Here is a 27,527-nt window from a genome sequence, read left to right as displayed (position 1 = left end):
GAACACCTGCACCAATGTCCTCGATTCCCATGGGAAGGGATTTTGTTTTGGCTACAGTACCCCAGGTATCTCTGCACCCCCCTCTCCCTAACCCCTCCACTCCAGCCCTGAAGCAATGAGAAGAGAACTACCCTAGGAGAAATTACGAAAAGGAAAATGGCCACAGTTTGACTAACATCTGGGCTGACACTCCTCTTCTCTGCAAACCCCACTCTCTTCTAGCGCTAATAGAATAGAATAGAATAGAATAGAATAGAATAGAATTTTATTGGCCAAGTGTGATTGGACACACAAGGAATTTGTCTTGGTGCATATGCTCTCAGTGTACATAAAAGAAAAGATACGTTCATCAAGGTACAACATTTTCAACACAATTGATGGTCAATATATCAATATAAATCATAAGGATTGCCAGCAACAAGTTATAGTCATACAGTCATAAGTGGAAAGAGATTGGTGATGGGAACGATGAGAAGATTAATAGTAGTGCAGATTCAGTAATGATAGGTAATGATGTTACCTAGTTTGCAAAAAGAAAGAACTGAAAGAAAACAAACAAGCTCAGAGGGCACCAAGGATTCCTAATGGGCTGAAACTCCATTTTGTCTGGTAATTTAAGATCAAAGACCTTTAGATTAATTGCAAATATAAAGTGGTATTCAGACACTTCCAGATCATCTGCTCAGTTGCAAGAGTCTCCTCTGAATATTACACTCAAGCCTGTTATGATAACGATGAGGTCTCACTTCGTAGTCATTTGACTTCTTCTGATCAGATAGCTCAGGGGTCTGCAAACTTGGTCCCTTTAAGACTTGTGGACTTCAACTCCCAGAGTTGAAACTCTGGGAGTTGAAGTCCACAAGTTAAAAGAGCCAAACTTGCAGACCCCTGAGTTAGCCCAAATGTATTTTTTCCCCCAAAAGGCAATTGAATTTTCTTATGTTTTTTTCATATGAAAAATGTTTTGCTTCTCATCCAAGAAACGTCTTCAGCTCTTGAAAAGAAAATAACCAAGAAAGCCCGATTGCCTTTTGGAAAAAATACCTTTGGGACAACCATGACCTGGAATCTGGATGATATTGCTGTTGTGTCTTGTCCGCTCTCACCGCAGCCGGGGTCTGCTTATCTGCTCCCGAACACGGAGGAATGTATGCCTCCCGGCCCCAGTCCTGGCTCCATGCCCAGACAAGCTGCAGAGGAGGGGGCACCTCCCGGTCCCAGCCCTGGCTCCATGCCCAAGCAGGCTGCAGGGGAGGGAGCATCCCCCGGCCCCAGCCCTGGCTCTATGCCCAGGCAAACGGAGCAGCTAGACCCCTCCCCCTCCTCCACAGCATGTGAGCATGTGAGCCTGAGGAAAGTTTACTTCAAACAGCTGATTGGAGTGACCCTCGCATCAGAAGATTGGATAGGCGGAGGCAACAGAAGGAAGGGAGGGGCAGGCCTTAATGAGTGCTGAGTCATGGAGCCACACCCCATGGCCTATATAAAGGATCTGCTTTCTGGCAGTCTCTGAGTCAGGCAAAGTCGAACTTATCTTGCTGAAGTCACTTACTGGTCTTCTGCCTGCTCTGAGGACTTTGCTAGGACTTTGGGCAGAGCTGCAGAGGCAAGCCTGATTCGGATTTCCCTGACCCGGCCGTCAGCGGAGGAGTGGGACACGACAATTGCATTTCCATAGACATAGAATAGAATAGAATAGAATAGAATAGAATAGAATAGAATAGAATAGAAATAGAATAGAATAGAATAGAATAGAATAGAATAGAATAGAATAGAATAGAATTTTTTATTGGCCAAGTGTGATTGGACACACAAGGAATTTGTCTTGGTGCATATGCTCTCAGTGTACATAAAAGAAAATATACCTTCATCAAGGTACAACATTTACAACACAATTGATGGTCAATATATCAATATAAATCATAAGGATTGCCAGCAACAAGTTATAGTCATACAGTCATAAGTGGAAAGAGATGGGTGATGGGAACTATGAGAAGATTAATAGTAGTGCAGATTCAGTAAATAGTTTGACAGTGTTGAGGGAATTATTTGTTTAGCAGAGTGATGGCCTTCGGGAAAAACTGTCTTGTGTCTAGTTGTTCTGGTGTGCAGTGCTCTATAGCGTCGTTTGAGGGTAGGAGTTGAAACAGTTTATGTCCAGGATGCGAGGGATCTGCAAATATTTTCACGGCCCTCTTCTTGATTCGTGCAGTATACAGGTCCTCAATGGAAGGCAGGTTGGTAGCAATTATTTTTTCTGCAGTTCTAATTATCCTCTGAAGTCTGTGTTTTTCTTGTTGGGTTGCAGAACCAAACCAGACAGTTATAGAGGTGCAAATGACAGACTCAATAATTCCTCTGTAGAATTGGATCAGCAGCTCCTTGGGCAGTTTGAGCTTACTTAGTTGGCGCAGAAAGAACATTCTTTGTTGTCCTTTTTTGATGATGTTTTGATGTTAGCTGTCCATTTGAGATCTTGCGATATGATAGAACCTAGAAATTTGAAGGTTTCTACTGTTGATACTGTGTTGTCAAGTATTGTGAGAGGTGGAAGTATGGAAGGGTTTCTCCTAAAGTCTACCACCATTTCTACGGTTTTGAGTGTGTTCAGTTCCAGATTGTTTTGGTTGCACCACAAGGCTAGTCGTTCGACCTCTCGTCTATATGGGGATTCGTCATTGTCTCGAATGAGACCAATCACTGTTGTGTCATCTGCGAACTTCAGTAGCTTAACAGATGGATCATTGGAGATGCAGTCATTGGTATACAGAGAGAAGTGGGGAGAGCACACAGCCTTGGGGGGCCCCTGTGCTAATTGTACAGGTATTTGATGTGATCTTGCTTAGCTTCACCTGCTGCTTCCTGTTTGTTAGGAAGCTTGTGATCCACTTACAAGTCTGTTCCGGTACCTGTAGCTGGTTTAGCTTAGTTAGAAGAATGTCTGGAATGATGGTATTGAATGCTGAACTAAAGTCTACAAAAAGGACCCTTGCATAGGTCTTTGGAGACTCAAGATGTTGTAGGATGTAGTGCAGAGCCATATTAACAGCATCATCTGTTGATCTATTTGCTCGGTATGCAAATTGCAAGGGGTCTAACAGCGGATCTGTGATGGTTTTCAAGTAGGAAAGCACTAGCCTTTCAAAGGTTTTCATGACTACAGATGTTAAAGCAACTGGTCTGTAGTCATTCAGTTCCTTGATGGTGGGCTTCTTGGCACTGGGATAATGGTAGAGCATTTGAAGCAAGAAGGAACATAGCACATCTCTAGTGATTTATTGAAAATATGGGTGAAGATGGGTGCCAATTGGTCAGCACAGACTTTTAAGCAAGAAGGAGTTATCTTGTCTGGGCCTGGAGCTTTTCCTGGCTTTTGTCTGTGAAATAGGTCCTGCACTTCCTTTTCTGTGATCACTAGGGGTTGTGAACCCAATGAAATGGGGTCAGTTGTAGGAGGCTTGGCTGTTGTTGGTGTGTCTGAGATGGGGGTTGTGGAGATAGGTGGCTGTAGTTTCCTTTCAAACCTGCAGTAAAACTCATTCAGGTCATCTGCCAGTTGTTGAATAGAATAGAATAGAATAGAATAGAATAGAATAGAATAGAATAGAATAGAATAGAATAGAATAGAATAGAATAGAATAGAATAGAATAGAATAGAATAGAATAGAATAGAATAGAATAGAATAGAATAGAATAGAATAGAATAGAATAGAATAGAATAGAATAGAATAGAATAGAATAGAATAGAATAGAATAGAATTTTTTATTGGCCAAGTGTGATTGGACACACAAGGAATTTGTCTTGGTGCATATGCTCTCAGTGTACATAAAAGAAAATATACCTTCATCAAGGTACAACATTTACAACACAATTGATGGTCAATATATCAATATAAATCATAAGGATTGCCAGCAACAAGTTATAGTCATACAGTCATAAGTGGAAAGAGATGGGTGATGGGAACTATGAGAAGATTAATAGTAGTGCAGATTCAGTAAATAGTTTGACAGTGTTGAGGGAATTATTTGTTTAGCAGAGTGATGGCCTTCGGGAAAAAACTGTCCTTGTGTCTAGTTGTTCCGGTGTGCAGTGCTCTATAGCGTCGTTTTGAGGGTAGGAGTTGAAACAGTTTATGTCCAGGATGCGAGGGGTCTGCAAATATTTTCACGGCCCTCTTCTTGATTCGTGCAGTATACAGGTCCTCAATGGAAGGCAGGTTGGTAGCAATTATTTTTTCTGCAGTTCTAATTATCCTCTGAAGTCTGTGTTTTTCTTGTTGGGTTGCAGAACCAAACCAGACAGTTATAGAGGTGCAAATGACAGACTCAATAATTCCTCTGTAGAATTGGATCAGCAGCTCCTTGGGCAGTTTGAGCTTACTGAGTTGGCGCAGAAAGAACATTCTTTGTTGTCCTTTTTTAATGATGTTTTTGATGTTAGCTGTCCATTTTAGGTCTTACGATATGATAGAACCTAGAAATTTGAAGGTTTCTACTGTTGATACTGTGTTGTCTAGTATTGTGAGAGGTGGAAGTATGGAAGGGTTTCTCCTAAAGTCTACCACCACTTCTACGGTTTTGAGTGTGTTCAGTTCCAGATTGTTTTGGTTGCACCACAAGGCTAGTCGTTCGACCTCTCGTCTATATGCGGATTCGTCATTGTCTCGAATGAGACCAATCACTGTTGTGTCATCTGCGAACTTCAGTAGCTTAACAGATGGATCATTGGAGATGCAGTCATTGGTATACAGAGAGAAGTGGGGAGAGCACACAGCCTTGGGGGGGCCCCCTGTGCTAATTGTAGAGGTATTTGATGTGATCTTGCTTAGCTTCACCTGCTGCTTCCTGTTTGTTAGGAAGCTTGTGATCCACTTACAAGTCTGTTCTGGTACCTGTAGCTGGTTTAGCTTAGTTAGAAGAATGTCTGGAATGATGGTATTGAATGCTGAACTAAAGTCTACAAAAAGGACCCTTGCATAGGTCTTTGGAGACTCAAGATGTTGTAGGATGTAGTGCAAAGCCATATTAACAGCATCATCTGTTGATCTATTTGCTCGGTATGTAAATTGCAAGGGGTCTAACAGCGGATCTGTGATGGTTTTCAAGTAGGAAAGCACTAGCCTTTCAAAGGTTTTCATGACTACAGATGTTAAAGCAACTGGTCTGTAGTCATTCAGTTCCTTGATGGTGGGCTTCTTCGGCACTGGGATCATGGTAGAGCATTTGAAGCAAGAAGGAACATAGCACATCTCTAGTGATTTATTGAAAATATGGGTGAAGATGGGGGCCAATTGGTCAGCACAGACTTTTAAGCAAGAAGGAGTTATCTTGTCTGGGCCTGGAGCTTTTCCTGGCTTTTGTCTGTGAAATAGGTCCTGCACTTCCTTTTCTGTGATCACTAGGGGTTGTGAACCCAATGAAATGGGGTCAGTTGTAGAAGGCTTGGCTGTTGTTGGTGTGTCTGAGATGTGGGTTGTGGAGATAGGTGGCTGTAGTTTCCTTTCAAACCTGCAGTAAAACTCATTCAGGTCATCTGCCAGTTGTTGATTACCTTTTTTTTTAAATTTACATTTATATCCCGCCCTTCTCCGAAGACTCAGGGCGGCTTACAGTGTATAAGGCAATAGTCTCATTCTATTTGTATATTTTTTTACAAAGTCAACTTATTGCCCCCCCCAACAATCTGGGTCCTCATTTTACCTACCTTATAAAGGATGGAAGGCTGAGTCAACCTTGGGCCGGGCTCGAACCTGCAGTAATTGCAGGCTGCTGTGTTTTAATAACAGGCTTCTTACAGCCTGAGCTACAACAGCCACCTTCAGCCTGGGAATTCCCAGCCACCTTCAGCCTGGGAATCTGGTCAGATATGAGAATCAGGGACTGAGTCCAGTCCTCTGAGTAAATCAGGACAGCTGATCTGTTTTCTAGTAGCTTCATAGCTTGTTTTCAAAGAATTCTCTTTCTTGAGTGCTATTTTGGCAAAGCAGCACATTGTTTTTCCTGGGAATAAATAAATGCTATAAGAACTGCTCCAAAGTCAATTATGCAGTTGCCAAGCCCATTGTCTTATGATGGCAAATGGATGTTTCTTTTAAAGAAGAGTTTGAATATTCCCTCCCATTTGTTTATATGTTTTATACGCTCACCCATCTCATTGAAGATGCAAGTATGGGCAACTTCATTACTTTCTCATGAGTTCACTGTCCTGCCTATTTAAGTGTGTTTATATCTGCCAGCCTGAACAAATAATGCAGGAATGCAAAGCTCAGTACAATGGTGAATGTTAGTGCCCCCCCCCAAAAAAAACCCCTCTAGTTAATTCAAGATGGCCGTGATCACTCTAGGAAGATTAACCCTCATTCGCAGTTGAAATTACGGAAATTCAACTTGGAATATTGCATCCCATTTTGGTCTCCATATTACAAAAAAGATGTTGAGACTTTGGAAAAATTGCAGAGAAAAACAACTAGGATGCTTAAAGGCTCAGAGTCAAAAACACATGAAGAACAGTTGCAGGAATTGGATATGGCCAGTCTGGAGAAAGGAAGGACCAGGGGGTACATGATAGCAGTCTTCCAGTATTTGAGGGGCTGCCACAGAGAGGAGGGGCTCAAGTATTCTCCAAAGTACCTGAAGGCAGGACAAGAAGCAACGAATGGCAACTGATCAAGGAGAGAAGCAACCTAGAAATAAAGAGAAATTTCCTGAGGGTGAGAACAATTAATCAGTGGAACGACTTGCCTCCAGAAGGGGTAGGTGCCCCATGACTGGAGGTTTTTAAGAAAAAACTGGACAGCTTTTGTCTGAAATGGTAGGGTCTCCTGCTTGACCAGGGGTTGGACTAGAACACCTCCAAGTTCCTTTCCGATTCTTCTGTAACTAAAGTTAATTGCAAGATATCAGGTCGTTATATTTTATAAAGGAGAGATTCATATTTACTGCCAAGATGAAGTGTGCGTGCATGTATACATACCAATTCTAATGCCAGAGCTTCTCAAAGCAGTTTTCAACCTTTTTTAGAATACGTAATAACTGATATATTATTAAAATAATATGTGAAAGCATACAAAAATAAGAAACCAGAGACAATAATTACACAGCGGTGGCATCTTCTCTCTTAGAATATGCAGAATGTAGATTTCTGGAGTTTTTAAGAGGTTCTCAAACCTCCTGCCCCATTGCCAACAATTACAGCAACCTTCTGAATTCTGAGGACAGAATATTCTGGCTTAGCTATGTGGTATAACTGTCGTGTCCCACTCCTCCGCTGACGGCTGGGTCAGGGAAATCCGAATCAGGCGTGCCTCTGCAGCTGTGCCAAAGTCCTAGCGAAGTTCTCAAGGCAGGCAGGAGACCAGGAAGTGACTTCAGCAAGATAAGGTAGACTTTGCCTGACTCAGAGAATGCCAGAAAGCAGATCCTTTATATAGGCCATGGGGTGTGGCTCCATGACTCAGCACTTATCCCGGCCTGCCCCTCCCTTCCTTCTGTTGACGCCGCTTATCAATTCTCCTGAAGCGAGGGTCACTCCAGTCGGCAGCTGTTGGTAATTGACCTTCCTCAGGCTCACATGCTGTGGAGGTGGGGGAGGGGTCTAGTTGCTCCGTTTGCCTGGGCATGGAGCCAGAGCTGGAGGCTGGAGGCGCTTCTTCTTCCTCAGCCTGTCTGGGCATGGAGCCAGGGCTGGGGCCGGGAGGCATGCTAGGACATTCCTCAGCGTTCGGAAGCAGATAAGAAGGCCCCGGCTGCGGGGAAAGCGGACGAGGCACAACAATAACATCATCCATTTGGCTTTGCTCTTTCCTGTTACTACACCTTCCCCCCCCCCACTCTCCCAAAATTGTGACTACGGGTAGTCCTCTATTTGCGACTACAATTGAGCCCATCATTTCTGTTGCTAAGTGAAACATTTCTTAAGTGAGTTTTGACCCATTTCGCAACCTTTCTTGCCTCAGCTGCTATATGAGTCACTGCAGTTGTTGTTAGTAACACGGTTGTTAAGTGCATCTGGTTTCCCAATTGACCTTGCGTATCAGAAGGCCGCAAAAGGGGATCACGTGACAGATGGACCCCGTGACTGTCATAAATATGAACCAGTTGCCAACCGTCTGAATTTTGAACACGTGACCATCGCAATGCGGCAACGGTTGTGGGAAAATGTTCATAGTCACTTTTTTTCAGTGGCCATTGTAACTTCAAACGGTCACTAAGTGGATGTTGTAAGTTGAGGACTACCTGCATTGGCCATTTGAAAATGGTCTCCCTGTAACGTGATGTTTCTTATTTCTGTACAGATGCCAGGTCCGCTACCTCCTCGTCATCTTTCTTCTACTATCACTGCCGAAGGAAATGATGATTCTTCTTCGTCTTTTGTCCCGTGCAAGCAGTTCCCTATTGGGACAAAAGCCAACGTGTTGGAAGACCATGTTCCTAGTCTGAAAAGGAAGCGGATGGGTCAGTACATTCCTTTCCTTAACATGTGAGAATAGGAAACATGTACAAGTCATCCTCAACTTACAACAGTTCATCTAGAGGCTGCTCAAAGTTACAGTGAAAAATGCATTGGAAAAAAGTGACTTGGGATCGTTTTTCACACTTAAGACCATTGCGGCATCCGCGTGGTCATGTGATCCCCATGATCAAAATTCAGATGCTTGGCAACTGACTCATTTATGACCGTTGCAATATTTTGCAACCTTCTGGCAAGCAAAGTCAATGGGGAAGCCAGATTCACTTAACAATCATGTTATTATCTTAACAACTGTAGTGATTCACCTAACAACCGTGGCAAGAAATGAGGCAAAACTCAAATGTATCATTTAACAACAGAAGTTTCGGGCTCAGTTGTCATAAGTCGAGGACTACCTGTATTTTTAAAAAACTCCTAGTTGCAGGAAGTCATCAACTTACAACCACAGTTGAGCTTAAAACTTCCGTTGCTAAGCAAGGCAGTTTGTTAAAGAAGACATAGATGAGGAGGAGAAAAAAAATCTGTGAGCTTGGCTTGGCTTCCTCTCTCTTTGTCATCTTGTACTACAGGTAGACCTCAACTTCCTTGACCGGGATGCCTTATGCACGGTCACTCACGCTCTGGTTACGTCTAGGTTGGATTACTGCAATGCTCTCTACATGGGGCTGCCCTTGAGGTGCACCCAGAGGCTACAGTTAGTCCAGAATGCGGCTGCGCGAGTAGTAACGGGAGCCGCTCGTGGCTCCCATGTAACATCACTACTCCGTAGTCTGCACTGGCTTCCTGTGGTCTTTCGGGTGCGCTTCAAGATTTTGGTTACCACCTTTAAAGCGCTCCATGGCTTAGGACCCGGGTACTTACGAGACCGCCTGCTGTTACCCTTTGCCTCCCACCGACCCGTACGCTCTCACAGAGAGGGTCTCCTCAGGGTGCCGTCCGCCAAACAGTGTCGGCTGGCGGCCCCCAGGAGTAGGGCCTTCTCTGTGGGGGCATCGACGTTCTGGAAGGAACTTCCCCCTGGCCTACGTCAAGTGCCTGATCTTCGGACCTTCCGTCGTGAGCTTAAAACACACTTATTTATTCAAGCGGGACTGGCATAATAGTGTTGAATTTTAAATTTGGGGTTCTGTAAATATTTTAAATTTTAAATCTAAATTTTTAAATTATCAGCCTTTTATAATCTGCTAAGTTTTAAATGTTGTTTTAAATTGTATATTTTGTGTTTTATCTTTGGCTGTACACCGCCCTGAGTCCTTCGGGAGAAGGGCGGTATAAAAATTTAATAAATAAATAAACTGAGGGCCACACTTGAGTCGAAAATTTCCATGGCCAAGCAAGACAGTTGTGAGTTTTGCCCCATTTTACGACCTTTTTGCACAGTGGGTTAAGCGAATCACTGCAGTTAAGTGAATCATGCAGTTGTTATGCTTCCTCATTTGTTTGTCGAAACTCGGCTGGGAACGTCAGAAATGATGATTGTGTAACCCCGGGACAGTGTAATTGTGATAAATACACGTTAGTTTCCAAGCACCTGAATTTTGATCACGTGACTGTGAGGATGCTGCAAATGTGAAAAAGGGTCCTAAGTCAGGGGTCTCCAACCTTGGTCCCTTTAAGACTTGTGGACTTCAACTCCCAGAGTCCCTCAGCCAGCAAAGCTGGCTGAGGAACTCTGGGAGTTGAAGTCCACAAGTCTTAAAGGGACCAAGGTTGGAGACCCTGTCCTAAGTCACTTATTTCAGCCCCCTTGCAACGATCACTAAGCAAGGACCCAGATTGTTGGAGGCAATAAGTTGACTTTGTATATATAATATACAAATGGATGAAGACTATTGCTTAACATAGTGTAAGCTGCCCTGAGTCTTCGGAGAAGGGCGGGATATAAATGCAAATTTAAAAAAAATGGTTGTAAGCGAAGATTACTTTTATCTTATTAAGTTGCCCTTGACTTTGAGCCAATCACCAGGAGACTTGAGTTCTAGTCCTGCCATAGGTATGAAAGCTGGCTGCCTGATTTTGAGCCAGTCATTCTGTCTCAGCACAGCCCACCTCATACAGAGGTTGTTGTGGGAAAAATAGGGGGAGGAAAGAGTATTCGGTAAGTTCACTGCCTTGAGTTACTTATAAAAGTAATAAAGGCAAGATAAAAATCTAACAAAATAAAATAAACAAATGCTGCAAAGAACAACAATGATACAGATGCTGACATGCAAATGTTGATTTATGTAATGTCCAGGATAACGATGACACTGTATGAGGCACAATTTCAAAGTAACCGCTTGCTGTTGGCTTGATCTGGCTGTTTCATTCGCCTTTTTTATTCACGGATAATTTAGTCTTTCATGTTCTGAGACATCCTGGAACAGATGAAACATTCCTGGTTTTAATCCCCATTAATTTATATTGTGGCCTTGTGCAAATTGTACACAGTTTATACCGAATCATTCCATTTGCATGCCTCGTAATTGTGCTACCAATAAACGAGAATACTTGTGATTTAGGGTTGACATGAGGGGGTGCTTGGTGATCTCTGAGTTTGGTTGTTTTCTTGAAGACATTTCATCACCCAACTGGGTATTATCATCAGTTCAAACCCCACTCCCTTCTAGCACTGATGATGTTATTTAGTTGGGTAATGAAACATCTGCAAAAAAAACAAGCAACCTAAGAAAAGATCGAGGACCCTACAACCCTCCTCCTCTTCCTGCTCCTCCTCCTCCTCCCGCAAACCCCACTCCCTTCTATCCCTGATGAGGTTGCCTAGTTGGGTAATGAAACGTCTGCAAGAAAACACCCCAGCTCAGAGAGGACCAAGGACTCCACAGTTCTACTCCTGTTCCTCCTCCTCCTCCTTCAAACCCTACTCCCTTCTAACAACCCTGATGAGGTTGCCTAGTTGGGTAATGAAACGTCTGCAAGAAAACACCCCAGCTCAGAGAGGACCAAGGACTCCACAGTTCTCCTCCTGTTCCTCCTCCTCCTCCTTCAAACCCTACTCCCTTCCAACAACCCTGATGAGGTTGCCTAGTTGGGTAATGAAACGTCTGCAAGAAAACAACCCAGCTCAGAGTGGACCAAGGACTCCACAGTCGTCCTCTTCCTCCTCCAAACCCTACTCCCTTCTAACACTGATTAGGTTGCCTAGTTCCTTCTCTTCCTCCTCCTCCTCCAAACCCTCCTCCCTTCTAACACTGATGAGGTTGCCTAGTTGGGTAATGAAATGTCTGCAAGAAAACAACCCAGCTCAGAGAGGACCAAGGACTCCACAGTTCTCCTCCTGTTCCTCCTCCTTCAAACCCTACTCCCTTCTAACACTGATTAGGTTGCCTAGTTGGGTAATGAAACGTCTGCAAGAAAACAACCCAGCTCAGAGTGGACTCCACAATTCTCCTCCTGTTCCTCCTCCTCCTTCTCCTCCTCCTTTTCTTCCTCAAACCTTCCTCCCTTCTGATGAGGTTGCCTAGCTGGGTAATGAAACGTCTGCAAGAAAACAACCCAGCTCAGAAAACACACCAGGTCCCCTCACAATTGTGCTGCTTTCAAGAAATGCCTGCCGCTTGTTTGTGTACCCAGCCCAGCAGTGGGCTGCAAATGGTCATTGTGCCGCCATTAGTCTAAGGCAACAGATAATTGTTTTTGCCTTCGTTGGGTTTTCTTGGGTTGTAGTTTACTTGTGGCCCGATGACTTAGTGACTTTTGTGGTTCACCGTTGCAACTTTTGGGGCTCACGAGGCTCGCAAGTGTATCAATGTAAGAAAACCATCAGCATAGTAATGCAACGAATGGCTCTGACTGGCCATCCACTCCCGCACCGTTTGTCAACTGTTGATGCAAACGAAAATAGCTTTCTTAGGAAATCTTAGTCACAACACGGAAAAAGTCTTAATTCTAAAGTTCTTCAAATATCTTCCGTCAGGGAATTGCGCAAACGGAGTCAGAGACGCTGACGCAAACTTGCAGTTTTATATAAATATATTTAACATCTATTTATTTATTTATTTATTTATAGTTTATAGTTGTGTTTATATAAATATCGAATATTTATAGTACACAAGACAGTCGGGCCCATCACTGCGTCATGAGGTAAATCAGAGAAGAGGTTACAGAAGAAAAAAGCGGGGAAAAGGGGAAACGCCCCCTTTTCGCCCATCAACCAATCATAACGCAGCTTGCCCCATGCAGGAGCCCGCCCTCTCCTATCAATCAGACCCCAATTTTGTGTCCTGGTCCATTAATATATTAATATAATGTTCCGGGTGCTAAATTAAATATCTTAACGCCCCAGGTAGACCTCGACTTAGGACCACTGATGAGCCCAACTTTTACGTTCTTAAGGGAGACCTTTGTTAAGGGGGTTTCGCCCCATCTCACGACTTTTCTGGCCACGGTTCTTAAGGGAATCACGCCGCCCTTGTTAAATTAGTAACGCAACTATTAAAGTGACTCTGGCTTCCCCAAGGGCTTGACTTGCCGGACGGTCGCAAGAGGGGATCGATCGCGTGACGCTGCAACCGTCATAAATGCGAGTCGGGTGCCAAGCGTCTGAATTTTGATCACCTGACCATGGGGATGCTGCAATGGTTGCAAAAAGAATAATGGCCATAAGTCGCTTTTTTTCAGTGATGTTGTAATTTCGAACAGTCACTAAACAAAGTGCTGTAATTTGTTATTTGTGTAGGATGTTATTTGTAGCCTATGACTATCATTAAGTGTTGTAATAGAATTCTTGATGAACGTATCTTTTCTTTTATGTACACTGAGGGCGTATGCACCGAAGACAAATCCCTTGTGTGTCCAATCACACGTGGCCAATAAAAATTTCTATTCTATTCTATTCTATTCTATTCTATTCTATTCTATTCTATTCTAATCCAATCCAATCCAATCCATTATTTTATTCTGTTCCATTCCATTATTCTATTCTATTCTATTCTATTCTATTCTATTCTATTCTATTCTATTCTATTCTATTCTATTCTAATCCAATCCAATCCAATCCATTATTCTATTCTATTCCAATCCAATCCAATCCATTATTCTATTCCATTCCATTCCATTCCATTATTCTATTCCATTCTATTCCATTCCATTCCAATCCAATCCAATCCAATCCAATCCATTATTCTATTCTATTCCAATCCAATCCAATCCAATCCATTCTATTCCATTCCATTCCATTATTCTATTCCATTCTATTCCATTCCATTCCAATCCAATCCAATCCAATCCATTATTCTAGTCTAGTCCATTCCATTCCATTCCATTCCATTCCATTATTCTATTCCATTCTATTCCATTCCATTCCAATCCAATCCAATCCAATCCAATCCAATCCAATCCATTATTCTATTCCATTCCATTCCATTCCATTCCATTATTCTATTCCATTCTATTCCATTCCATTCCAATCCAATCCAATCCAATCCAATCCAATCCAATCCAATCCAATCCATTATTCTAGTCTATTCCATTCCATTCCATTCCATTCCAGTCTATTCTATTCTATTCCATTCCATTCCAATCCAATCCAATCCAATCCAATCCAATCCAATTCAATCCATTATTCTAGTCTATTCTATTCTATTCTATTCCATTCCATTATTCTATTCTGTTCTATTCTATTCTATTCTATTCTATTCTAAGTCAAGAACTATCTGTATTGGACAAGTTAGAACCGCTCCCCTTTTCTCTTCCTATCCCGTAGTAGAATGGAAAGAAAGAAAGTTGTTTTTTCAGGCTCTGTTTCTTGTCTCAGATAACGGAGAGGACGGGGTGTGCGTGGCCTATGGGCAGGGCCCATCCACTTCCCGAAGGCAGCCTGGAGGCCTCTTGGATGCCCTGGAGCACAACGATAAAAGCTGTCATGAAACAGATGAGGAGAAATGCTTGCCGGGAGAGGAATCGGTATGCACATGGACTGGACTGGACGGAGCTCATTTAGGTCCCCTTTATTACAGAATTTCTTTGATGTGGACGGCAGCGAAGTAAACATAAACTTTCTCCTGCCTTTAATTTTTCATTACTTCTCTCATGACGATATTCAGGCTTTAAAGCACGGGTGAAATGCTCCTGGTTTGGACCGGATTGGCCGATCCAGTAGTGATTGCGACGGATGGTTCAGAAAACCGGTAGCAAAAATCCCTGCCCTCCCCCCCCCCATGCCCAGCTGAGCCACACGATCGTCAGAGCTTTTTTTTTTTTTTTTTTACTTTTAAAAGCATTCTTTTACAACCTATTCGGCCGATTTTACCACTGGTTCAAAGGCTCTTTCCGAAGATGCCTTAAATAGACAGATATATAGAGATGGCTAGATAGGTAGCTGATAGGTAGCTAGATAGTGGCTTTTAAAAAATAGGCAGGCAGACAGACATACAAAGATAGGTAGTTAGATAGTATCTTAAAATTAGGTAGAAAACAGATGATAGGTAGGCTGGTAGATAGATGGATGGATAGATAGATAGATAGATAGATAGATAGATAGATAGATAGATAGATAGATAGATAGATAGATAGATAAGATAGATAGATATAGCGCTTGCTCTATATTGCTTCACAGTGCTTTACAGCCCTCATTAAGTGGTTTACAAAGTCAGCCTATGGCCCCCAACAATCTGGGTCTGCATAGATAGATAGGTAATAGAAAGGTAGGTAGATGATAGATAGATAGATATTGTAGTTTGATAGACATACTGTAGATAGATACACTGTCGATAGATGGATAGATAGGTAGAGATAGATGAGAGAGAGATTTGATAGGTGATAGACAGATTGATTAATTGATACAGACAGACACACTGGATGGATGGATGGATGGATGGATGGATGGATGGATGGATGGATGGATGGATGGATGATAAAGAGCTGGATTAACTAAATTGTTAACTTAATTATTATTTTCTGAATCTGTCCCGCTGATTTTCAACATTGGCTCTGGCTGTTGTTTGAACATCACTTATTGCGTAGTCGAGAAATTAAAAAAGATTTTGCCTAGTCATCTGTCTGCTTCTGACACCTACTTGAACTCCTGTGCTTTCAGTGCCAAAAAAATTGATACCCGGAAATATTGCAATCTTCCCAGTAACTGTTAAGTCAACTTTCATAAACAAACAGTTCCCTACAGATAGGTTGCTCTTAAATTTCTGCAATCCCCAGCTAGCACTGCTTTCATTTGGTTATCTGAAGTTGACCTATTAAGGAAAGCAGACATCATCGGTCTTTGTCTCCTTTAAAACTGTTGAAATTGATGGAGGAGGCATGGTAGAATATTTATTTCACTGTAAACTGCCTTGGAATGTTTATCGTTTGGAAAGACCTGAAAGTTGCACTAAATAAATAAATAAAATACATTAAAAAAATCTACTATACAGGTAGTCCTTGACTTAGACCATAATTGAGCCCAAATTTTCTGTTTCTTGCTACAGTTGTTAAGTGAATCACTGCAGTTGTTAAGTTAGCATGGTTGCTAAGGGAATCTAGTTTCTCCGTTGACTTTGCTTGGCAGAAAGTCGCAAAAGGTAATCACATAACCCCGGGACATTCAGCCGTCATAAATGTGAATCAGTTGTCAAGCATTGGAATATAAATCATGTGGCCATGGGGATGCTGCAATGGTCTTCAGTGTGAAAAATGTCATAAGTCACTTTTTTCAGTGCCTTTTGTAATTTCAGACTGTCACTAAGTAAACCATTGTAAATCGAGGACTACCTGTATTTTGGCATCAGCAATAGCTTTCTAAATGTTTAAGCATCCTGAACCTCTCGGCCTGTGATGGTGAACCTATGGCATGCGTGCCAGAGGTGATACGCAGAGCCCTCTCTGTGGGCATGCGCACCAGCCAGCTGCTCTCTTCCAGCGCGTGTTCCAGTTTCAGCACTCAGTGCTGAAAAAGTTAGCCGTCACTGCCCTAGGCAATAGTGGGATTTAATGTTCGTGTTTAAAAGGAGAGAGTTGCTTTCCCATGAATTTATACAAAATTGATTCACAAATTAATTAAGGATTAAAACATTTGCAGAAGAGGTTAAAAAAACCCACCCAAATACATACCTCTTCTTGGCTCCACTGCTAATCGTACAGCTTAGGTGTGAAATGTTTAATTTTCTGTTTCACGTTCTGCTAACATATTTTTTTTTCTCTCTGCTGTTTTTTTTTTCTTTCTGAGTTGGGTTTCTTTCTAGTAATTTCTGTACTCACTCAAATGTTTTGGTTATTTTTTTAAAAAGTGATTTGACTGTTCTTTGGTCCTCAAGTGTCAGCATGTATTTCTCAGGAGGGAAATCCCACTTGCTCAAATCGTGAGTTTCTATCTTAAATATCTCCACCACTTAGGTTTTATTTTTTATATATATATGAAATTTATTTTCCACCCATCTCAATCACAAGGTGACTCTGGGCGGCTTACTATGTTAAAAAGAATAAAACAATTCAGCAATATGAATATAGTAAGAATAAAGCACTATAAACACTATGTGATAAGCCTCCCAGAGTCACTCTGAAACAAGATGAGTGACAAATAAATAGTCCTCAACTTACAACAGTTTGCTTAATGACTGTTTGAAGACGCAACAGCACTAAAAAAAATATTACATGACCATTTTTCACACTTAGGACAGTGTGACAAGGAATGTTGTAGTGTGCGATACAATTCTCTTCACAACTATCTTGTTTAGCATTAGAAATCTTGAGCTCAATTGTGGTCATAAGTGGAGAACTGCTTGTATAAATAATGAATGAATGAAAAAATCAGTTGTAAATGCTTCGTTCTTCACCTCAAGGATCTTCCCACCGATTGAATGATTTCTTCAGCTATTGTGGGATTTAGTGACAGGTCAGTTTTTGTGGTCACCTGAAATTATGTTAGAAAGAGCGGCTACCTTTACTACCATAAACGTCCCCTGGAGAAAAGGAAGATCTTGCTATTTAACCTTGTTCCTTTTATAGGCAAAGCGTTTGTCAACTCTATCCCTTCAGTATGAAAAAAAACTGATGGACCAACAGAAAGGCAGCGGCAGGAAGAAAATCAAGATAGTCAGCGGCGTGGTAAGTGGCATTTGCATCAGCTTTAAAAGGATGTATTTCCAATAATAATAATAATAATAATAATAATAATAATAATAATAATAATAATAATAATAATAATAATAATAATAATAATAATAATAATAATAATAATAATAATAATAATTTAATTTTTATACCGCCCTTCTCCCGAAGGACTCAGGGCGGTTAGCAGCCAGATAAAATACAATACAATACAATACAATAAAATCACTATTAAAAAAACTTATTCAATATGGCCAATAAAATTAAATTATAAAATACATATTATAAAATAAAACCCCATTAAAATCCAATTTAAAAACCCCTTTAATTTAATAACCAATTTAATAACCAGATGAGCCCCATTCACACAACCTCTTGACCAATTGTGGAGGAAAGATTTCCTCCATACAGCCTTTAATCTTCTTTATTCCAACCCTGAGCACTTTAAGACCTTTGGACTTCAATTCCCAGAAGTCCCTAGCCAGCCATGCTGGCTGGGGACTTCTGGGAGTTGAAGTCCAAAGGTCTTAAAGTGGACACCCTTGCTTTATAGGGTCCTCTCTCTATATAAGAGCTTGGTTATTACACAATGTTCATTGCAGATGGTTCTCAACTTACAGACGCTCATTTAGTGACTGTTCAAAGTTACAATGGCGTTGAGAAAAGTGACTTGGGACCATTTTTCACACTTAATGACCCTTGCATAATCCCCATGGTCACGTGACCAGAAATTCAGATGCTCGTATTTATGACAGTCTCCCGTGGTCATGTGATCCCCTTCTGCGACCTGACGAGCCAAGTCAGTGGGGAAGTCAGAATCACTTAACATTTGCGTTATTAACTTAACAACTAGAGTGATTCCCTTAACAACTACAGTGATTCACTTAACAACTGTAGCAAAAATGTTCCTGTGGCAAAACTCCCAACTGTCTTAGTTAGCAACAGAAACTTTGGGCTCAATTGCGATAGTAACTCAAGGACGACCTGTGTTCTGAAGCTGCTGTGCTCCTTTCATCCCCTTCTCCCTTGTCTGTAGGAAACAATGATTGTACAAACAAGTATGCTGAGTTTTGTTTCCTCTTAAACATGACGATTTCCTAGCCTCTCCCTAAATATTTTATGCTAGGTTTCTGCATATACTATTTATAGCCTATTTCTATGCCTTAATATTCCATGTGCTGACAAGAGTTTGATTGATCGTCAACACTAAGTAAAAAAAAATTTCCACTGCAACTACAATTCTCTTGTGGTTCTTTTGTTGGATTCTTGAAACAAATTCCTCATCGCCGTCACTCCCACTACATTGAATGAGTACATTACATGCTCAATGAGTTAGATCTGGGCCCTGCACATGCTAAGCTACAAATAAACATGATGAGCATGTGACATAAGTCAGCTGTGTTTGTCTGGTTGATCTAATTAAGGACAATAAATGTTTGGACATCGCTGTGATGTGTGCGTTCTGTCTGTAAGGGACAAAACAGCTGGAGCTCTTTTTGTATGTCGGTGATCCTTTATGATCCTGTGTGGTCTCTGGATGGGGTTGCACTGAATCCTCCTGGACTTGTCGCTCTTGCTAGATCAGCAGATAGAAGACCTGGCCAGGGGGTGTTTTGCCCAGGTTTGGTTAATGGGCCAGTTATGGCCTTACTTTGGTTGAAAGACTACAGATAGTCCTCAACTCACGGCCACAATTGAACCCACAATTAATGTTGCTAAACAAGACAGTTGTTAATGAACTGCACAGCAGCTGTCCAGATGAAGTTGGAGACACTAACACAAATTTGTAGTCTTTTATATGTATAAATATATTTAGCGTTCAAGTTTACAGCAGTCTTTGTCATCATCCAGAAAAACAAGATAATCAGGAGCACAGGAATACCATGTTTCCTCAAAAATAAGATCCTGTCTTATATTTTTTGAACCCTGAAATAAGCGCTTGGACTTATTGCCATACTCTCAAAGCCCGGTTGGGCTTATTATCAGGGGATGTCTTATTTTGGGAGAAACAGGGTATCAGTAGGTAAGCTAAGCAGTACAGCTAGTCCTCAACTTACGACCACAACTGAGCCCAAAAATTCTGTTGTTAAGTGAGACATTTATTACGTGAACTTTGCCTCATTTCTTGCCATAGTGAATCACTGCAGTTGATAAGTTACTAATCTGGTTGTTAAGTGAATTTGGTTTCCTCATTGACTTTGCTTGTCAGAAGGTCACAAAAGGGGATCACATGACCTTGGGACACAGCAACGGTCATAAATACGAACCAGTTGTTAAGCATCTGGATTTTGATCACATGATCGTGGGGATGCTGTAAAGGTAGTAACTCTGAAAAACAGTCATAAGTTTATTTTCAGTGCCATTGTAACTTTGAATGGTCACTAAATAAAGTGTTGTAAGTCGAGGACTACCTGAATACATAACACATGGAAGAGGGAGGAAAAAGAGAAACTCCCCTTTTATATTTACAGCAACCAATCATAGCGTAGATTGCATCATGCATGTGTCAGCACTTTCTGTCCCACTAATAACTTATAAGTGTGTGTTCTGTCCTTAACAACAGTTGTTAAATGCATTTTGCCACAGTTGTTACGTGAATCACTGCAGCTGTCAAGTGAATCACATGGTGGTTAAGTCAATCTGGCTTCCCCATTGATTTTGCTTGTCAGAAGGTCGCAAAAGGTCATCACAACGACCCCAGGGTTTCATGTATTGTAACTGTCATAAATATCGGTCATGCCACGCGTCTGAATTTGAATCACGCGACCATGGGAATGCTGCAATGATTTCTAAATATTAAAAATTAGTATAAGTCACTTTTTTTTCAGTGCTGTTCTAACTTTGAATGGTCACTAAAAGAACTGTTGCAAGTCAAGGACTACTTATACAGTGATTCATGCCCTCATTGCCACCCAGAACAGAATACCAGAGTTGGAAGGAACCGCAAGATTTTCTACTCCAAACCTCTGTTCACACAGGAGACCCTAAACCATTTCAGATGAATGCTCTCTGTTCTCTTCTTAAAACCCCCCACCAGTGAGGGAGCACTCACAGCTTCTGAAGGCAAGCCATTCCGCTACTGATGAACCATTGCAGTGCACTCTGCATAGTTTTTGAAGCACACTTCCTTCCGTTGGTTCAAGATGGAGTGTCACGGATGCTCATTGGGTCTTGCTAGTTGGCAGAGATCAGGGGTGTCAAACTCAAGGCCCGCGGGGCGATCTGGCCCGCGATGTGGTCGGAGCCAGCCTGCGGAGCCAGCACATGTGGCATCGTCCCAGTCTTACCAGCATCACCCAATGAAAAGAGGAAACATGCCAGGAGTTTGGGAAGTGGCGTCAGGCTGGCCATGCCCACCCAGTTGGCCACGCCCACCACCACGAGGTCAACCACAGCCCTGATGTGGCCCTCAATGAAATTCAGTTTGACACGCCTGGCATAGATTAATGCTACTCTGTAGGCCCGCCATTGGCCTACCAATAGCTTCCAAATGCAATTACAGGTAGTCCTTGATTTACAACAGTTCACTTAGTGGCAGTTCGAAGTTACAGCATCACTGAAAAAAGTGACTTATGACCATTTTTCACATTACAACATCCCCATGTGATCAACTTTCAAATGCTTGGCAACTGACTCATATTTATGACAGTTGCAATGTCAATGGGGAAGCCAAATTCACTTAACTATTTTACTAATTTAACAAGTAGAGTGATTCACTTAACAACTGTGACGAGAAAGGTCGTAAAAATGTGGCCAAACTGACTTAACAAATGTCTCACTTAGCAACCAAAATTTTGGGCTCATTGTGGTCGTATATAGAGGACTACCTTGAGTGGCTCAGACTGTTAAGACAGTCTGTTATTAACAGCAGCTGCTTGCAATTACTGCAGGTTCAAGTCCCACCAGGCCCAAAGTTGACTCAGCCTTCCATACTTTATAAGGTAGGTAAAATGAGGACCCAGATTGTTGGGGGGGCAATAAGTTGACTTTGTATATAATATACAAATGGATGAAGACTATTGCTTGACATAGTGTAAGCTGCCCTGAGTCTTCGGAAAAGGGCAGGATATAAAATAAAATAAAATAAAATAAAATAAAAGACTACCTGTAAAGTGCTGGCTTTAACTTAGAAGGGTCTTAATGACTTACCGAATTACCTGTAGGACCACATCTCTGCTCTGGAGTTTGCCTGACTATCTGGTTAATGTTGGGAGAAGCAACGGGCTATCTCTATTAGACAGCAAACTCTACTCCCTTTTTAGCACTGATGATGTTACCCAATTGGGTAATGGGACATCTGCAAGAAAACAACCAAGCTCAGAGAGCACCAAGGACCTCACCATCCCCCATTTTTTGGGAGGTCAGGAGTGCTGAAGTTCAGAGGTGTTTTTTCTCTAATGGGTCTGTTTCTCTAGAATGGCCTCCTGGGGGATGTTACCTGTTTTTCAGAAACAGGTGAAAATTGTCAAGCCAGGGGGAAGAGTCAAACAAGAAATTAGTCTGGAATCATTATGTGGGCATAAGACAGCAAGGCTTCACACGCGCACACACACGCACACACACACACACGAATGCCATTGAAGTTATCTAATCTGGCTCAGATGAAAACTGCCAGTCTGCAAAGATTCCTGGGAAATAGGCAAAATAAAATCTTGACGGTCTGTGCATCTGGTTGTTTGCGCCTAACCAAAAATTGATTTTTTTTCCAGAGAGATTTCAGAGGGGGTATGTGTTGTTGTGGTTAACATAAAAGTACTATTTGTGTTTTTTAATGTAGCATTATGTTATTATTCTCCTTTGTGAGCTCCAGAGTCTGTTTATGATGGCAGCGGGATATAAATCTAATGAATAAATATCATCCTCTCTTTTTGACAATCTGACAATTCATACATATAGTCAGGTAGTAGGATGGGCTCTGAGATCTCATGGCCACCTGTTGTTACACCAAGATTTCAGAATCAGTGATAATTGCAAGGAAAAACAGATGTGTCTGGGAGGCTGAGCATGTTACGTTGGTTCCGCCCCAGGCGCCTATACGTTGGTTCCGTCCCAGGCACCTGATGGACCCGGAGAGGTTCCTGACGGAGCTTGGGCCATTCCCTGAGGATCTGGCCCACGGCACGACTGAGGAACTAGTTGCGGCCTGGGAACAGGACGCGGCCGGGGCCTTGGACCGTGTCGTGCCTTTGTGGCCTCTGACCCGGCGTAGATCTCATCCGGCCCCTTGGTTCTCCAAGGAGCTGAGGGAGATGAAACGCCGGAGAAGACGCCTAGAGAACACTTGGAGGTCCAGTCGTTCCGAAGCTGATCAGACACTAGTTAGGTCCTATTCTAGGACCTACCTAGTGGCAATGAGGGAGGCGAGGCGCCCACGCCCACCCTCATTGCGCCGGCAGATAACCGCCCGCCGCCCTGTGGTGACCCGCCTCCTCCTTCATCAGGAGGTGCGGATGACCCTTACAGGACGTGCCGAGGAGTTTAGTGGTTATCTATACGACAAAATCGCTCAGCTCCGGGATGGTCTGGACCGAAATTGGGATGATCCAAGCGAGGGAGAGGAGGCACGTCTTGTCGACTCTGTTTGGGATGAGTTTGACCTTGTGGCTCCCGAGGACGTGGACAGGTTGTTGGGGAGGCTCCGCGCCACTACATGTTTATTGGATCCGTGTCCTTCCTGGCTGGTGCTGGCCACTCAGGAGGTGACACGAGGCTGGCTCCAGAGGATCATAAATGCTTCTTTGTTGGAAGGGGTTTTCCCTGCCGTCTTGAAAGAGGCGGTGGTGAGACCCCTCCTTAAGAAGCCCTCTTTGGACCCGGCTATTTTGGGAAATTATCGGCCAGTCTCCAACCTTTGCTTTGTTGCGAAGGTTGTAGAGAGTGCTGTGGCGCGTCAGTTACCCCAATACCTGGAAGAATCCGTCTATCTGGACCCGTTCCAGTCCGGCTTCCGACCCGGCTACAGCACGGAGACAGCTTTGGTCGCATTGGTGGATGACCTCTGGAGGGCCAGGGACAGGGGTTATTCCTCTGCCCTGGTCCTATTAGACCTCTCAGCGGCTTTTGATACCATCGACCATGGTATCTTGCTGCGCCGGCTGGGGGGATTGGGAGTGGGAGGCACCGTTTATCGGTGGTTCTCCTCCTATCTCTCCGACCGGTCGCAGACGGTGTTGACAGGGGGGCAGAGGTTGACCGCGAGGGCCCTCACTTGTGGGGTGCCGCAGGGGTCGATTCTCTCGCCCCTTCTGTTCAACATCTATATGAAGCCGTTGGGTGAGATCATCAGTGGCTTTGGGGTGAAGTACCATCAGTACGCTGATGACACTCAGCTGTACTTCTCCACCCCAGGTCACCCCAATGAAGTTGTTGAAGTGCTGTCCCGGTGTTTGGAAGCCGTACGGGTCTGGATGGGGAGAAACAGGCTCAAGCTCAATCCCTCCAAGACGGAGTGGCTGTGGATGCCGGCATCTCGATTCAGTCAGCTGCAGCTGCAGCTGACTGTTGGAGGCGAGTTATTGGCCCCAAAGGATAGGGTGCGCAACTTAGGTGTCCTCCTGGATGAGCGGCTGTCGTTTGAAGACCATTTGACGGCCGTCTCCAGGGGGGCCTTCCACCAGGTCTGCCTGGTTCGGCAGTTGCGCCCCTTCCTTGATCGGGATGCCTTGTGCACAGTCACTCACGCACTCGTTACCTCTCGCTTGGATTATTGTAATGCTCTCTACATGGGGCTCCCTTAAGGTGCACTCAAGGCTTCAGCTAGTCCAGAATGCAGCTGCGCTGGTGATAGAGGGAGAGTCGCGTACCTCCCATAACACCTCTCCTGCGCAGACTGCACTGGCTACCTGTGGCTGGGTGCACTTTAAGGTTTTGGTTATGACCTTTAAAGCGCCCATGGCTTAGGGCCTGGGTACTTACGGGACCGCCTACTGTTACCATATGCCTCCCACCGACCCGCACGCTCTCACAGAGAGGACTTCTCAGGTGCCGTCCGCCAAACAATGTCGGCTGGCGGCCCCAGGGAAGGTCCTTCTCTGTGGGGCTCCACACTCTGGAACGAACTTCCCCGGTTTACGCCAAATACCTGACCTTCGACCTTTCACGCGAACTGAAGACGATCTTTTATTCGCTGGGCTGGCTTAAATTTTATAGATTTTATAGTTTTTATTATTAATTTTAAACGGGGTTTTAATTTCTATATATTTTAAATTTTTAGGCAAATTATAATAAGGTTTTTAATGTTGTATTTTATAGAATATTGTCTTGTCTGTTTTTATTTGCCTGTACACCGCCCTGAGTCCTTCGGGAGAAGGGCGGTATAAAAATCAAATAAATGAAATGAAATGAAAATGAAATGTTTGACTTAACAACTGCTCATTTGGTGACCATTTGAAGTTACAATGGCACTGAAAAAAGTGACATGACCATTTTTCACACGACCCTATGGTCATGTGATCAAAAACGGTCATGTGATCAAAATTTGGACACTTGGCAACTGGCAGTACCCCAAGGTCATGTGATCCCCTTTTGCAACCTTCTGACAAGCAAAAACAATGGTGTAACCAGCTTCATTTAACCACTGTTTTGCTACTTTAACAACTGCAGTGATTCACTTAATTCTCTTGTTTAACAACATCAATTTTGGGCTCCATTGTGGTCGTAAGTTGAGGACTACATGTACATATATTGTCTCCGGACTGCCCATTAGAAAAGTAAAAAGAAACCAGACCGGGCAAAAACGACTTTTTCTTGGTGAATTTCAGGAGAATCACAGATGGCATGATTAGACAAGCTTGAATTGAAGGACCAAGAGTTCCTTTCATCTACTTCAACTAATTATATTTACTTTAGTATAGCATTTCCTAATAATCTTGGCTGTTTATATCTACAAGGAACTATTTTGGGGCCTTAAGGAAAAACCAACCTCAAGTAGATTCATTAAAATGTCTCATCAAAGAGAAAGAGCTCAAAACATTTCTCAAGTTTCTTGCTTTTTCAAGTCTTAATTAGGCCATTATTCACAGAACACAGATGCCTGCAAGAACATTTAAAATACTTTCTAGGGCATAAGACATAAATTAAGGGCCAGTTTGAGCTATTGGCTAATGCACCAGGTTAGAAAGTCGGAGAGTTCTAGTCCCGCTATAGACATGGAAGGTGGCTGGATGACTTTGGGACAATCACCAGAAGACTGGAAGTTCTAGTTCTGCTTAGACATGAAAGCCAGCTGGGTCACTTTGAACCAATCACCAGGAGAGCATGAGTTCTAGTCCAGTCTTGAAAGCATGATATCCAGCTGGGTGACTTTGGGTGAATCTCTCTCAGCCCAGCCCACCTCACTGGGCTGTTGTGAGGAAAATAAGAGGAGGAAGATATATTTCGTATGTTCACTGCCTTGAGTTATTTGTAAAAATAACAACTGTGGGAGACAAACAAAACAAAACAGAATAAGTTCAGTAGCTATTGAGGCCCTGAAATTCATTCTGGGAAATATTTGGAGGGATTTAGACTGTAAAGATATCTAAAGGGAAGGAAAAAAAGATAGTTGAAATTAAGATGGCTAAAATATCTGGGCATATGGAGAGAGAAAAAAATAATCTTTTTTTTTTAACTTTACAGCAAACTAACGAGGTACTTGATTCTTCGGAGCCCAAGTTGGCCAGAGCCGTCTCTTTTATTGCAGAAGTGAGGAAATCTCTGAGCCAGCTAAATTTTGATGTATTTTCAGAAGCCCTCCGCCAGTACAAAAGAAAACATGATTTCAATGCTATGTTATTTCAGTTGAGTGGACTTTTCTTAGAAGATCAGAACACCCACGTCCTAATGCGAGGTATTTAAAGTGCCCAGATTTCTCTTGTACCAATAGTATGTATGAATACCAATGAGGGATTAAATGGGGCTTGAATTCCTTTTGTTAATACTTTAACACTTTGTTGATTTTTTTTAATACAGTTCAAAAGGCTTCCTTCTGTTGATTGCATTTGCATCTGTATGTACAGTATTAGGGATTATGATTCATAACAAGGGAGGCATGTACTGTAACATGTAAAGGAAACTACTGTGGCTAACACACATTTTTTATTATTATGGTTGATTGCATGGTCAGCCAGATGTTTGAACTATATTTGGCATTTTTATACCAATCAAGTCCTTCCCAAGGACCTGGCATAGACAGATAACGTTTGATGGTGTTAAAGGTATCGTTGCGGGATGTCGGCTCCTCCGAATAAAGCTGCCTTTTGCAATTGACTGATGTGGATTTTGTCAATGGCGATGGTGTTCCAGTGGTGCTCCAGGTGTTTTGGGATTGCACCCAAGGGTGCCTATGACTATATGGATTTTGCTTTCTTTTGCCACAGTTATTTTACTTCTGTTTGCAGGTCTTTGTATTTTGTGACTGTCTCCAGTTCTTTTTCTTCTCTTCTGCTGTCTTCAGGTACTGCCACATCCACTATACAGACTTCTTAAATCTTTCTTAATACGGGTGTGTTATGTGGCAGCGGTTTGTCTGTTTGAATTCTAAGGTCCCAGAACAATTTAGCTCAGTGATGGCGAACCCAGAAGAGAAGCTGCAAAAGGGGGCATGCACCCGCATGTGCACACCGGGAAATTAACTTCGTTTCCGGCACGCGCATCAGACATCTAGTCTTCCGGTTACTGGCGCGCATGCGCTCATGACAATCAGCTGGGCGGCCTGCATGCCCCTGCCAGAAAGTTTTCCAGTTTCCAGCACTGCCACATGCACAAAGGCCAGCTGATCGTTGTGCGCGCATGCGCACCAGAAATCTGGAAGAGGAATGGGCGATGCCAGGCAAAATGGCTCTGCCTGCCCCTTCGGCATGGATGCCATAGGATCACAATCACGGATTTAGCTTCTTCGTTTTTCTCTATTTTGGGGGGCCCACCAGTTCTTGCTTGCAAGCAACTGATATTTCTTATAGATCTTCCACTGTGTACCATTATTACTACTTTGTCATGCCACATTTTTGTAGTAAGTCTGCGCGACATTGTTGCAGTATGA

General features: G+C 42.8%; 1 protein-coding gene across 8 annotated transcripts in view; it reads left to right on the top strand.

Moving 5' to 3' along the window:
• The window catches only part of RTEL1 (regulator of telomere elongation helicase 1), a 157,968-nt gene that overhangs the window by 89,371 nt on the left and 41,070 nt on the right, over positions 1-27,527 (top strand). For all 8 annotated transcript variants that reach the window (XM_058177924.1, XM_058177926.1, XM_058177928.1 and 5 more), the window contains exons 26-29: positions 8,295-8,454; positions 14,226-14,374; positions 17,408-17,506; positions 26,126-26,336. In XM_058177924.1, coding sequence (XP_058033907.1) covers positions 8,295-8,454; positions 14,226-14,374; positions 17,408-17,506; positions 26,126-26,336 — 619 coding nt within the window. The remainder of the gene's footprint in view (positions 1-8,294; positions 8,455-14,225; positions 14,375-17,407; positions 17,507-26,125; positions 26,337-27,527) is intronic.

Source organism: Ahaetulla prasina, chromosome 3, assembly GCF_028640845.1.
Source record: "Ahaetulla prasina isolate Xishuangbanna chromosome 3, ASM2864084v1, whole genome shotgun sequence".
NCBI lineage: Eukaryota > Metazoa > Chordata > Lepidosauria > Squamata > Colubridae > Ahaetulla > Ahaetulla prasina.
The sequence above is the reverse complement of the archived record's forward strand: the minus strand, read 5'-3'. Positions and strand labels throughout refer to the sequence as shown.